The 12,596-nt window shown below is 46.6% G+C and overlaps 1 protein-coding gene across 1 annotated transcript in view; it reads right to left on the bottom strand.

Annotated features, from left to right (window-relative positions):
- Positions 1-12,596, bottom strand: part of SHPRH (SNF2 histone linker PHD RING helicase) — a 1,474,452-nt gene that overhangs the window by 1,413,737 nt on the left and 48,119 nt on the right. Inside the window, exon 3 of the mRNA XM_069606718.1 lies at positions 10,344-10,473. Within this exon, the coding sequence (XP_069462819.1) occupies positions 10,344-10,473 (130 nt within the window). The remainder of the gene's footprint in view (positions 1-10,343; positions 10,474-12,596) is intronic.

Here is a 12,596-nt window from a genome sequence, read left to right as displayed (position 1 = left end):
ACAGATCTGGTGTCACCACAAGAGCGGGAACGGTGCGCTTTCACCGACAAAGCCTTGTCCGGCCTTCCAGAACTGTTGGTAACTTTAGCCTCTGTATGAGGGATCTTGGACCCAGGCCCGGTAACAGCCTTATCTGCGCGGGCCTCGAACATCCGTTCGGTAACTACAAGCCCAGCCAAAGCCTCGGGGCGCACCCCGGTTTTGGGGGAAGCCGACAGAGAGGACTCAGAGCGAACTCTGGTACCCCACGACTCAGTAGAACTGTGTCTACAAATAGCCCCCACAGGAGGGGCCTTGGAGCGTACTCCGGTGTTCACAGGCCCCTTACGGAGACCCTCAGAGAAAACTCTGGTAGAATTATTAGGCCCAACGGGCACCTCAGGGCGAACCCCGGTAACAGAGCGATCAACACCACTCCCGGACTGAGAGGAACCCGGGAAGGTATCCCCTGGCCGGGGTGCTCTGAAAAGTAAAGAACTTACCAGGCATTTTTTCTTCTCGTCGACGAACGCCTGAAAAAGAGAAGGAGGAGTTCGTCGGAACACCTCCTCCCACCGCTCCAACCGACGTTGAAGTGCCCAGACCGAAAGGGAGTCACAGTAAAAACAGGAGTCCCAACGGTGTTCCGGACCCAAACACTCTAACGAAAGAGGATGGGGATCCGCCCTCGCGAAGCAACGGTGACACGATGAACAATCTGGAAAGTCTAATTTGAAAGACATAGATTAGTAAACGAACGCTAGCGAGAGCCAGAGAGGAAAAAAGGGAAGAAAATCTTCCGAGGATGCAAGTGCGTCCGGCCCCGATCGAGCGGAGAAAAGAACTGATGGGCGATGTGTGGGGCGGAGCCAAGGTGGGCAGGGTTATGGCCGCGTGCCGGGCCCCGCGCAGGAAAGAGAGGAGGGACACATTTTTGAAAAAAATGTGGATGCTTTTTACAAAGTGCTCAGGTCCCGTCCCACAGGACGGAGAGATGTCCCACAAGTATGGAGGAAAGGGGACGGGACGTAGGAGTAACACCACTCTCACACAACCACTTTAACTTAACTTGGAAAACACCCCTCCTCCTCCTGCACCATCTACCCCAACTCGATGATGTATTCCCATTCGAACTATGGATACTCCTGGAGGCATTTTGTTGGCCGCCATGCCCTCCAATCAGGTTCCGGTGTGGCCCACCTGCTTATAATTACTTTGTATTTGCATGCTTGTTACAATTTACTCATTAAGTGATTATGAGCCTCATTATAAGTTGCCGGTCCGGTAGTAAAGGTGTAAGCTACCGGCACCATTACTACCGGACCGGCAAACCACGAGTTCTGCTCGCGGGTGCCTTTTCGCCCACCAGGTCTGACCTGGTGGGCACCAATTTCGTTTTGCCTCACTGGATCAGAGCTGAGCATTAAGCCAGCAGTATAGGCCCATGGGGATTTCCTGGGCAAGAAAGTGTTGTAGCAGTCAGTCGCGCCTATTGCACTTGTGCTCCCCCAGGGTGCCATTAGCCCCCGCCACACCAGCTCGGGGGAGTCTTTCAAGGGCTCCCCTGAGCTGGCGTAGCAGGAGAAGGCACAGCAGGTGGGCACATTCAATGACAATCGGATGCTCAGCACCCCATTGTCACCAAATGCGCCCCTCTGCCGCGGGCGCCTTCACCAACAAAAGGCACCATTAGCCCCCCACCACGCCGGCCAGGGGGAGTCGTTCAAGGGCTCCCCTGAGCTGGCATAGTGGCAGAAGGGGTGGCAGGCGCCTCATTGTTAGTCAATGCGCCCGCGGCAGCAGAGCGCATTTAAGAACAATAGGGTGCTGATGCGTCCTATTTATAGAATTACCTCCTCGCCGGAGTGGGGACGCTTTTTAAAAAAAAAAGTGACACTTCCCGGCCCGCCCCGTTGACCAGGGCTGCGTGGGGGAAGGGGGCGCCAATTCGCCCAAGGCGCTGCTGCCCCCAAGGCCGGCCCTGCTCACAGGGGCCAGTGTGAGACCGCAAGGAGTGAGCGCACTCACAGGGAGAGAGCACGGACAGGAGCTGTCCATTTCTCCCCAGCTCTCCCAGGGCTGATATTCTTACTGTCATGAATAAAGCTTCAGGCTTAAGAAGATTTGTGGCCCCCTTTGTTGTTCGCAAGAGAAGCCGTGCTCCGACAGGTTCTGGCCCTTTAAGACGAGGATTACCAGGCGCATGGAAGTTGGCTTGGCAACGCTGGCGTCCTGTCGTTTCTTCATTGCCCCGCCTCCGGCGTGCTGCTAGTGTGTTCACGTGATCACTATGCGCTCATGTGATTGTTTAAATAGCGCCGCCGGGAATCACTCGGTGCTTCTGAACTTCCTGGTTTCCAGTGGCGTTACTTTGTATCATTGAATCTTGTGTACCTTCCCTCCCTTTCCCCGCCCAGCTTGGAACTGCCTTCCTGTGTATCGGATTTCGGACTGTCCCTGGATTTTGCCTGTCTTCTGCCTCCTTGGTGTTTGAACTTTGTTTGATCCATTCATTGTACTGCTTTGACCTCGGAACGTCCACGGATTTCGAACTAGCCTACGTTTGTTTGCCTTTTGGATTGCTACGGACTTCCTTTGAACTGCCTTGGTTTACGGATACTTTGGATTTTGGTTCTGGATCTTCCTTTTGGATTTAAAACTTTGTGTGTGCTTTGAACTTGAGACTGCCAGTGAGTCCTGCTTAGGCGTCCTCGTTCCGTCGGGGTAGTTTCTGTTTGGATTCTCTGCATTCCTCTACGGACCCTCGAATCATCATTGCCTCAACTGCTCCAGTACAGCTTCCTTCACGGTAAGGGTGTCTTGAGTTTCCTTTTTTGTAATCATTAGCCTGTCAATTCCAGCAGCTAGCATTTATTGTCTCATTTTCTTATCCACAGGGGTAAACTGGTAGATTGGCTGGTACATTTCTTTGGGTTTGACAGTGTTTAACGCAAAGGTCATTGTTCCTCTATTCTTTGTTCACACTGTATTACTGTTACAGATTGTGGGTAACTTAACGTCACTTTCCTTACAGTCGCTTCCAGTATACCTATACTCCTGTGTCGGCGCACCTTATCCTGAGTACTGCAGCCATCCTGGTCTTCGTTTGGCATCCTATCTTTTGGCTACTTGTTCACTATCAGCCAGCGGGGTATAATAGTCAGAAGAATTCTTCGGCTACACTACAAGGGCAATATTCCCCTGACACTTACACTGCTCAGGCGTCGCTGCTGCAGGAGTAGTGACTCTGCGGCATCAACGGGGCAACAAGACTGTATCTCATCTCAGTAGCCCCCGGCTCCCACACGCAGCAGTACCGACAGCTGCACCCACCTTTCAAGTATTATCACTTTGTTGAAATACGGCCACAACGGATATTCTCTTGGTCAGCAGCAGCCAGCGATGCAGGGCGGGCACAGCCCAGTCCACCGAAGTCCGCTCAACCCACACTGCTGGGTTAATTCCAGGGGCAGACTTAGCACTTATATGACAGACAAAGAGCGAGCAGGCCCTGCCATGTCCTTGTGACACCTTCCAAATTACTTCACACTAGCCACAACAGACACGCACTTGTCCCTGCTTGGTGGAAATCAGGCACATTGGAATAACAAAGAGCAGCTTTAGCTCGCTCACAGGGCCTGGCTAAATATTTGTTAGAGATTGTGGGGGCACATTTCAATATGAATGGACCCTCACTTGCTTACAGGTGTGGGAAGGGTGTGGACGCTGTGTGTAGCACCCTTGCGTTCCTTAAATAAGAATATTCTTTAGTATCAAGGGGCAGGCAGCCAGAGTGGAACTGAAACACTAAACTGACACTAAAAAGTTTGTAATTGCTCTGTCAGCTAAGTGCTAACGCAGATGAAACCAAAGCAAAAGAGGTGATAACACTGCTGGATGTTGGGTGCCATCAAAGCCAGTCTGTAACCTGCTTCAAAGCGCACATTTAAAGTCTTCAGTTAAGGTGACGGAAGCAGGCAAAGGGCAGCCTGTAACATGCAGACAAGGCAAAGTGCATATTCAATGCCATGAAAGTAAGACATATGTTGCTGTGTAGTAGCCAACATAGGGGCAGCTGATTGCCCGACCTACTTCCCTTGCTTGAGGCTCTTGAACACATACACAGGATAAAATCACAACACTGTGGGACTGTTAGGCACACAAGGCACTTATATGTCTTATTCAATATTACCACCATTGACAGAAAAACCTGGCGAAGAGGCCCAGCTGCCTCCGGCTAGGGTCAGACCCCTAAACAATCGGAAAAAAAAACAACTTAGAAAAATGAAGCTTTTTTCCCTAAAGTTCATCTCTGCCCACTCTAGGCTTCACCTCTATGCCCCACCCACCCTGGGCCTTTTTTTATTTTTGCCCACGGGGCCCTTTGCCTTAAATCTGCCACTGGTTAATTCCTCTGGCTCCGAGAGAGGCCGCCACAGCTGGCAGGGCCCAATCCACCTCCAGGTCTCTTGATTACTTTCAGCTGGCCCCAAGGCTGTCGGGTTCAGTGAGGCAGTCCACGTTGTCATCGCTTCTCATCCGGAGCACAGTTGCTATTTCAAACTCAGGCCTCGGCCCCTCGCTCCAGCGCGTCCCAGCAGCGGGCTCAGCCGACACTCTCGGCCTCAGGGTTCAGATCAGCACAATTCTGGTTCTGGCCAGGCACGGAATCTCACATTTGGACATTCTGTACACAGATACCTTCATTTGCCCGTTGATTTCAGAGCTGTATTAGACATACGTCAGGATGTATTCGTTCAAGGATTACTGGTGGGACCAGAGCCACATGATCAGGCGGCCATCTCCTTCAGCTGCACAACAGCGCCCCTGAATTGCCTTTTTAAAGAGCGCTTATTTAAAAATGTTAGTTAAATAAATAACTATTTATAACTGAAATCTTGAGTATGTTACTTGGCTCGTATTTACGGATTTCATTTGTACAGCTCTAAAGCACACATTTAGCCCTCTTGGCTGCTCAGTTACACTACCAACTTGTCTAGTACCGACCTATACCAAAAGGTGGGTTACCTAATACCAAGCAGATAAGTGTTGTGTAGTCTCACACAGTGTGACTGCCCCAATACTTACCTAACAGTCCACTCGGGGAGTGCCGGGTCGGGGCCCATGCAGCAACAAACTGTTGTAGCAGTGGGAAGCCAACTGATCCTGCGAAGCATCCACTTCGTCAGAGACCCGCCCGGGTGCAAGAAGTGCCCCACTGCTAAGGACCATCGATGGCGCGTCAACAGGGAAAAAGCTTCCTTGTGTCTTCTGTGACACTCTTCGCTGGGCTGCTGCTAAACATTTTTTTTTTTTTTTTTTTTAAAGGACCTTTCGATCTCCGGCACATGCGCCCAATGTAGGACATGCGTAGCGAAGTGCTGAGGCATCTTTTGCGCCTGCTGCGTCTTTGGCAACAGTACTTCTTCTTGGCTAGTGGAGTTGGACAGGAGCACAGATTGTAGTGGCTTTGCAGCGCCACAGTTCCCGCTTTTATTCTCCTCAGCGCTGGTGCGCTCATTAGTAATTGCAACAGTACTTTATTTAAGCTTTCAGCAGGCATGAAAGAGTAAAGGATAGAAGAGGACTCAAATAACTGTACTGTCTCTGCATTGTCATTCCCTTCACATCTACTAAGGTTGACGCTACACTTTTCTTGATATCGCTCTAATTGAGGGGTGTTGTCTGTGTTTTGTCTCCGGTAATGCTCAGGCAAGTCTTGAATGTTTAACTCTTCTCTGCTCACAGATGTTTACTCTCTGTGGTTTGACTTTCAGTTTATTTTGCTGTTAGGTGTTCGAGTTGTATTTTGCACATACTTTTCTTTGTGGGCAGTATGAGGGCGTTACTAGTACAGTTTTTACCCATATATGGGGAGCCCTTGGTCAAATGGGAAGTATGGAAAGAGAATATGTCATGGTTGTGCATGGCCCCAATTTCAGCAAAGAGAGGCATTGAGCCCTGATTATGCACAGTTTAGGATTTTAACGGAGATTAATTGTTAAAAGCTTGCCTGATCTCTGTGTACCAGCTGCTGGTGATGAGGAGTCCATCGAAGTGCAAAATGTTTTTGATACCATTATAAAAAAAATTGACAAGGAGTATGAGAAGAGAGTCAGCATTATATTACAACGGTACGATTTCAGTACCAAGAGCGAGTTGGAAGGTAAATCTGTGGGCGTTTATCACTGCTCTCTGTGAATTGGCCAATACGTGTACACTTGGCATCACCCATGATGAAAGTTTAAAGAGACCAGTTCATACTCAAGGTGAAGGAAAATAAAACAAGGGGGGAGATCTGGACTAAGGTGGATCCCTCGCTGGAAGAAGTCCTTGACATAGCAAAAAGAATTGCACACTATGGCTTGTGTCAAAGAACTGGATTTGAAATTGAACAGTACCCAATTGCTGAGCACTGTGAATGTTGTGAATGCTGGCTGCCATGGTGGTCCTGGGAAGAACCCTTATGCTGCAAAAAGTAAAAGCAACAAATCTATAGAGCATAACAAACCCAAGAAAGAAGTTTGGGGATGTCTAAAGGGAAAAAGTGCTTTAGATCTGGACGTTTATCGCACTATGCCAATGCAGTTGATTGTTTGGCATTGGCAGTGATGTGTTTGAAATGCAATAAGAAAGGTAATTGCCCTAGGTGTTGTAAACATTTTGTAATAGATGTGGTTAAGGTGATTTCAACTGATCGGGATGGGGAAAGTGGTGAAGAGAATGATGAAGCCAGAGATTACAGGAGTAGCCTGGTCTGTCAGTGAAATGGGTGGAGAAAATAAGAAAAGGACAAAACCCCATGCTGATATTCTCATTAATGGAAATTCTGTGAATATGATGGTTGATTCTGGCTCGGATTACACGTTTCTGGATTATAATGTATGGAGGATTTTCAAGGAAGAAACTCTTTGCAAACCCAGGGCAAAGGTGAGTGCATATGGTGCTACATACATTGAGTTTTTGGGTTATTTCAAAGCCAATATTAGCTGTCTTGGTAAAGGTATGGCAGCTCATATGTATGTGTATAAAAGAGTCGGCAGTCTTCTGGCTGGTCTGAACAGTCAGATTTAGGAATTGTAATAGACCCCAAGGTCCCTGAGCTGCCATTTTAGAATTTTTGGTCAAGCCGGAAGATAAGTTTGAGTGCGTTTGAAATGAATATTGGTTGTCTAAAGGGTTTTTCCCACAAGATTATGCTTACGTGTGATGGTGTTCCTGTAGGCTCTAAAGCTCTCTGTGTCCCCATTACATTGAGAGAAGAAGTTTCAAAGGAGATAACAAAAATGATTAGCTAAAAGCATCATAGAGGAGGTAGAAGCTTCAGAGTGAGTTTCCCCAGCTGTCGTAGTGCATAAGGGAAATGGCAGTGTTAGGCTTTGTGTTGACTTGAGAGCTTTGAATAAGTGTGTGTTAGTGGACAAATTCCCTCTACCAAATAATCCGGAAATGGTAGGCATGATGACTGGTGCCAAATGCTTTAGTACTTTAGATCTTGCCATCTTCCAGGGACTTGACCATATTAATTACACAAGAAGGTACTTTCAGATACATGCAGATGCCTTTTGGGCTAGTATTGGCTGCAGTGTTCTTTCAACACATGATGCATAAACTGTTTACGGACATTGGTGGCGTTTGGTTTTTATCAAGATGATATCTTGCTCAGAAAAAGAACATGATGAAAGACTGATGAGTGGCTTGGGTTGATTGAGCAGTGTTGGGTGACTTTACAAAAGAGCAAGTGTAGATTCAGGGCTGATGAGATCGATTATCTGGGTCAAAAGCTAAATGCGCAAGGCGCTGCACCAAAAGATAGTTTAGTCTCCGCCATTGTAAGAATTGAGCCACCCATGGACAAACAGGTTGTTTTGTCATGGTTAGGTTCGGTCGAATATTATGCCAAATTTGTAGAAGGGTTTGCAGACAGGTCTAGGCACATATTAGGGCTTTGTAAGAAGGATGTTCTGTTTGAATGGTCTGTGCAATCTCAAAAGGAATTTGGGGACACCAAAAAGGGTATTGTAAATGCAACTATATTGAGCAATTTTGATACTGTTTGCGAGACCTTTGTGAGAACGGATGCCAGCAATACTGGTCTTGGTGCGGGTTTGCTCCAAAAGCAGAATCGGAGTGAGAAAGTCATAGCATTTGCCTCCTAGTGCCCAATACGGGTGGAGGAGAAATAATTCGGTAGACACGGAAGCCTTGTGTGTCGCTAGGACCATTAAGAAGTTTAAGGCATTTCTGTATTTGTACTTAATTTAGCTCAAAGGCTAGGGATGGTGTGTCGCAAAGGATCCTTGGGTGGGTCACAGCAGATGATCAGTTAAGTAAGGTGAAGAATTTTGTTCAAAATAACTAATCTGACTGATCAAGTGAGGAGGGTGTTGATGCTTTTTCACTGAGTTAAAGATGAACTCCGTGTAGAAGGGAGTTGTCTGCTGAGATCTGGTCGCACGGTTCCTCTGTAGGGTGTCTGGTACAAGTTTTCAGAAACTGCCCATGAGGTCCACCTGGGAATGTCTTAGACCAAAGGGCATTTAAGAGCTCATTTTTGGTGGCTGGGTATAGACAACCAGGTGGAAAGATTGGTTAAAGATTGCATCTCATGTGGAGACTCTGACAAAACGCTGAGGTGTTGTGTTCAACCTTTGAAGCCTGTAGAATTTCCATAAAATGCCTTGGATAATGTAGCTGTTGATATTTTGGGACCCATAACGGTTACTCAAGGGATGAAGACATACAGTATTGTTCTTATGGAAGTGTACTCCAGGTAGGCAGCGACATGTGTTGTTCAGGAAGCTGACTATAGTGCAGTGGTGTCTGTTCTGGATCAAATATTCCAGAGGGAGGGCTTTTGAAGCTAAATTCGGTCTGATAATGGTGTACAATTTACGCCCAAAATTATGAAGCAATGTCTGACTAGCATAGGCGTTGTTCATCACAAATCATCTCTCTTCCATCCCGAGAACAATGGGATGGTTGAAAAGTTCAACAGTACTATCATGCATGGTGTACGGATGGCAGTGAAGGAAGGCAAGGTTTGTGAAGAAGAGCTTGAGAAAGGGGTATACGCCTACAGCTTAGCTCTGAATAAGAGCTGCTAACTGCAATTAGTCCAGCGTGTCTGGGGAGATCAAAATGTGTGGATTGGGACCAATGTCTTTTGAGAGAAAGGGTGGACAGCAAAAAGGAGTTGATGAAGAAGAGGTATGACATGTAGAAAAAGGCCAGGCTGACTAGAGTGTCTGAAGGGGACATGGTCTGGAGCAGGAAATCAGGATAAGTGCCTAAGAGAGACAGTAGATTGAAGGTACCATAACGGTAAGAAAGGAGTTGGGTGCGGCTGTTTTGGAAGATTGTAGAAGCATTGATAAAGCCAGAGTGGCATGTAAGAGGTGAGCACACTCTCTCAATGTTGTCTTTATAAAAAAAAGTTGTGTTATATTGTTTACCTTCAAAGTGTATTTGCCATTTGTTATTTACATTGCATTTGTCAGTCATGTTTGAATGCATATATTAATTTAAACCTCTTTGTTTTTCTTCAGGCTTGGACTCCTGGTAGTGGACAGGGGTATTTGGATGAACCTGAAAAATAAAGCATTCTGTTTTACAGCACTGATGCGCTCACCTCAGTTCCCCACGTTACAGCTGGTCACACACTGTCAATGTAGAGGAAGGGCTTTCTTGGTAAATAACATTATATATTATTGAGGTAATGTAACATTTTATCGTAGGACTATTTGGTGACAAAGGTTCTATGGTATATCATATAACCTCCGTAGATAAGCCAGTCCTAAGAACATTCTTTGTTTATATTGCAGCTGTGTCCCACAGAGTTAGGACTGTGTATGGGACTACTCCTTGAGCGTTTTTTTGCAAGGTAAACGTCAGTGCACTGCAAGGTAAACTTTAGGCATCCCCTTCCAAAGGGAGGATAGTCTCGCAAAGTGAAAAAATGACTAGTAGAAAAAAAATTAAATATGACCAATTGATCATAAAAAATAAGATTATGCGTAAAACATAATGAACATGCAAACAATATCAACATCCCACTTAAGAAGACTGCTCTGATTTTCAGAAATATTATTCAATTTTGCATATTTTTCTCTTATTACCAGTTTAACATTCCGTCTGAAAAATGCTTTTCAAAAATGATTTCCTGAACATAACACTTATTTCGAGGTTCAAATGAGAGCAAGTATGAAATCAGCAATAAATCACAACCCAACACCTTAGGTGCATCTATGAGTTGTCTTTTCACAGATCACATTGGCAATTCTCCACCCCATAGTGGACATTTCAATTACATTTTCAATGAATAGCAAAGCTTAGTGGCTCCAGACGCTCCTTATTTTTTGTACCTGGAATTTTAAAGTTAAAGAGCTTTTCCATCAGTTTCTGAATCAGCAATGAAGACTTTTTTATTCTTCCCTTTCCGCAACTGAGAAAGTCAGGTTTGCTTAAACTGGCTTCTAAAAGATAGATCCCAACCTGCAAAGACAAAATCCAAGGCACAATTAAGCAAGAAAGGACAGTAACTAGTCAGATAACTAGTAAAAATCAACAAAGATAACTATTCAAACAATTCCCCAACACTTACAACACCTCCATGTCTGTTTTAGGAAATACCTTCTTGAATAAGTCATAGGAAAGCAAGATGTTTCAACAATCAACTATATATCCTTACAGAGACGGGGTGCAATGGCCACTTTTACTCTCTAACAATTGGCAAATACTCCTAAATTAGAAAAATAGGGAGTTAACATTTTCCCAATAAAAAAAAATAGGGAACCGACACATAGGAGCATTTCCCCTCCATTTAATGTGTAGGAATAAATAGGTGCAAATACGGGCTGGAAAGAAGAGAAGGAGAACCGGTCATGTGTTGCAGCGACAGGTATGAGCAATTTGAAGCAGAGGAGGCATGGTAGCAGCGAAGGCTGTGGCAGCCAGAGTAAGTCGCCTGGGGCAGAGCGCGTTGACCCGGAGGATTCTTGGATGCCTGAATTCAACCCTGTGAGTGGCAAAGAGGCTTGTGCTCCATGTGGCAGAGGTCACGCAGCAGAAAGCAGTAAAGTGGGAAACTGTGACGAAGGTTGCTCGTTCGGAGGATCTAAGGGGCAGTCTGAAGCCCCGGTTGAAAGCCAGAAACAGCAGCAGTGAGCATCAAGGTTTGTCGTGCAACTAAGACACTTCAAAGAGGCCAGTGAGTTTCTATGAGCCCCAAAATCCAGGACCGCCATGCACGCGAAAACTGAAAACTAACGCTGCAGTATGGTTAAAGCAATTCATATTGTCAGAACAGACACGCAAGCTGAAATTAAGCAGCGGACCATTGCACAAGTGTTTAATTCACACAGCAGCTGAAAGACAAGTTGTGTGTGAGAATTTCCAGAACTAGGAAACAGAGTCTTTGTATCCCTTGGCAATTAAAGCGTTATGTAGCAAATTGAAGCGAATGACAGAAAACTATTTACATATGCCGAAAGACTGATCACAATATTGAATACCGAACTGAATGAAACCGGGGTGGGCCAGTGTGATGCTGGAAATGCATCGGAGTGATAGGGCCTCCGTATCCTTGTCCTTTAATGCCTTTTATCGTGTGTTCTGTTGAGTTTTCCGTGCAGGAGTTCATGTGGGACTCCTGGCGGTGCAGCGCTCTCTTTTGGTTTTGACGAACGGACCCATGGATACCCCTATGGCACCCTGTGCCCCTAGTGTATGTTTTTGGGCACCTGTGTGTGGCCCACAGAGCAGGGTACAGGCTGGTGGCAACTCCGTGCTGAATTGACTGGTGCCCTGAGTGTCCTCCATTTTGGGATGCCTAGACTCTGTCATTGGGATCAGTAGATTCCTGATGGAGACAAGATGGCCCCTGTGGCCTCTTGCCTTCCATTGCCTGTTACCTTGATCTTCCCGAAGTCCCAGGAAGCCCTGACTCTGTCCCTTCCCCCTGACTGGCTGTTGGGTGGAAGTTCCATATATGGTTGTGTGGGGAAGTGCCTACCAGACAGGCTGGAGCCTTCCCAACGACCGTATGTTGTGGGTACGCCTGTGGGTGGGACCTGGGTGAATGGAGTGTGTGACGAATGTGCACTTCTTGTTGTGGATGTCTGGCTTCTGGTGTTTGACACAATGACTGAGACAGCCCTGCCCAAAACTGGTTTGAATGCAGTGTGTAGTGTTGAATGGCGTGGTACTAGTCCGAATCCACATTCTGTGTTGTGAGTGTCTGGATGGAGAAGAATGGCCTGAATGCAATATGCGCCTGATTGGCTGACAGACTGCTGAATGCCCTTCGTAGTGATTGGATGCTCAAGTGTGACCCAGCGGAATGAATGGGAGATCAACAATATATCTGGGGACCTCTCACTGCTAGAAATCGTGTTCAGAGCTCAGGTCCAAACTACGGAGAGTAACTGAAGTGAAACTGACGCTTGAACTTGAAGCCCTGCTGGAAGATAAGAATTGCTGTTCTTCTCCTTCATCAATCTGAAAGCTGCTGTGTCTCCAAGGACTGACCCAGAGAGGACCTGGTAAGGCACCCTCTTCCCGAGCTACGAGGGACCATCGTGCACCAGCTGATCTTTGCCAAAGCTCCCTGCTAGACA

This window comes from Ambystoma mexicanum, chromosome 4p, assembly GCF_040938575.1.
Source record: "Ambystoma mexicanum isolate Mex_15411 chromosome 4p, UKY_AmexF1_1, whole genome shotgun sequence".
In the NCBI taxonomy this organism is placed as follows: Eukaryota; Metazoa; Chordata; class Amphibia; order Caudata; family Ambystomatidae; genus Ambystoma; species Ambystoma mexicanum.
This window is presented reverse-complemented; position numbering and strand designations above follow the sequence as displayed.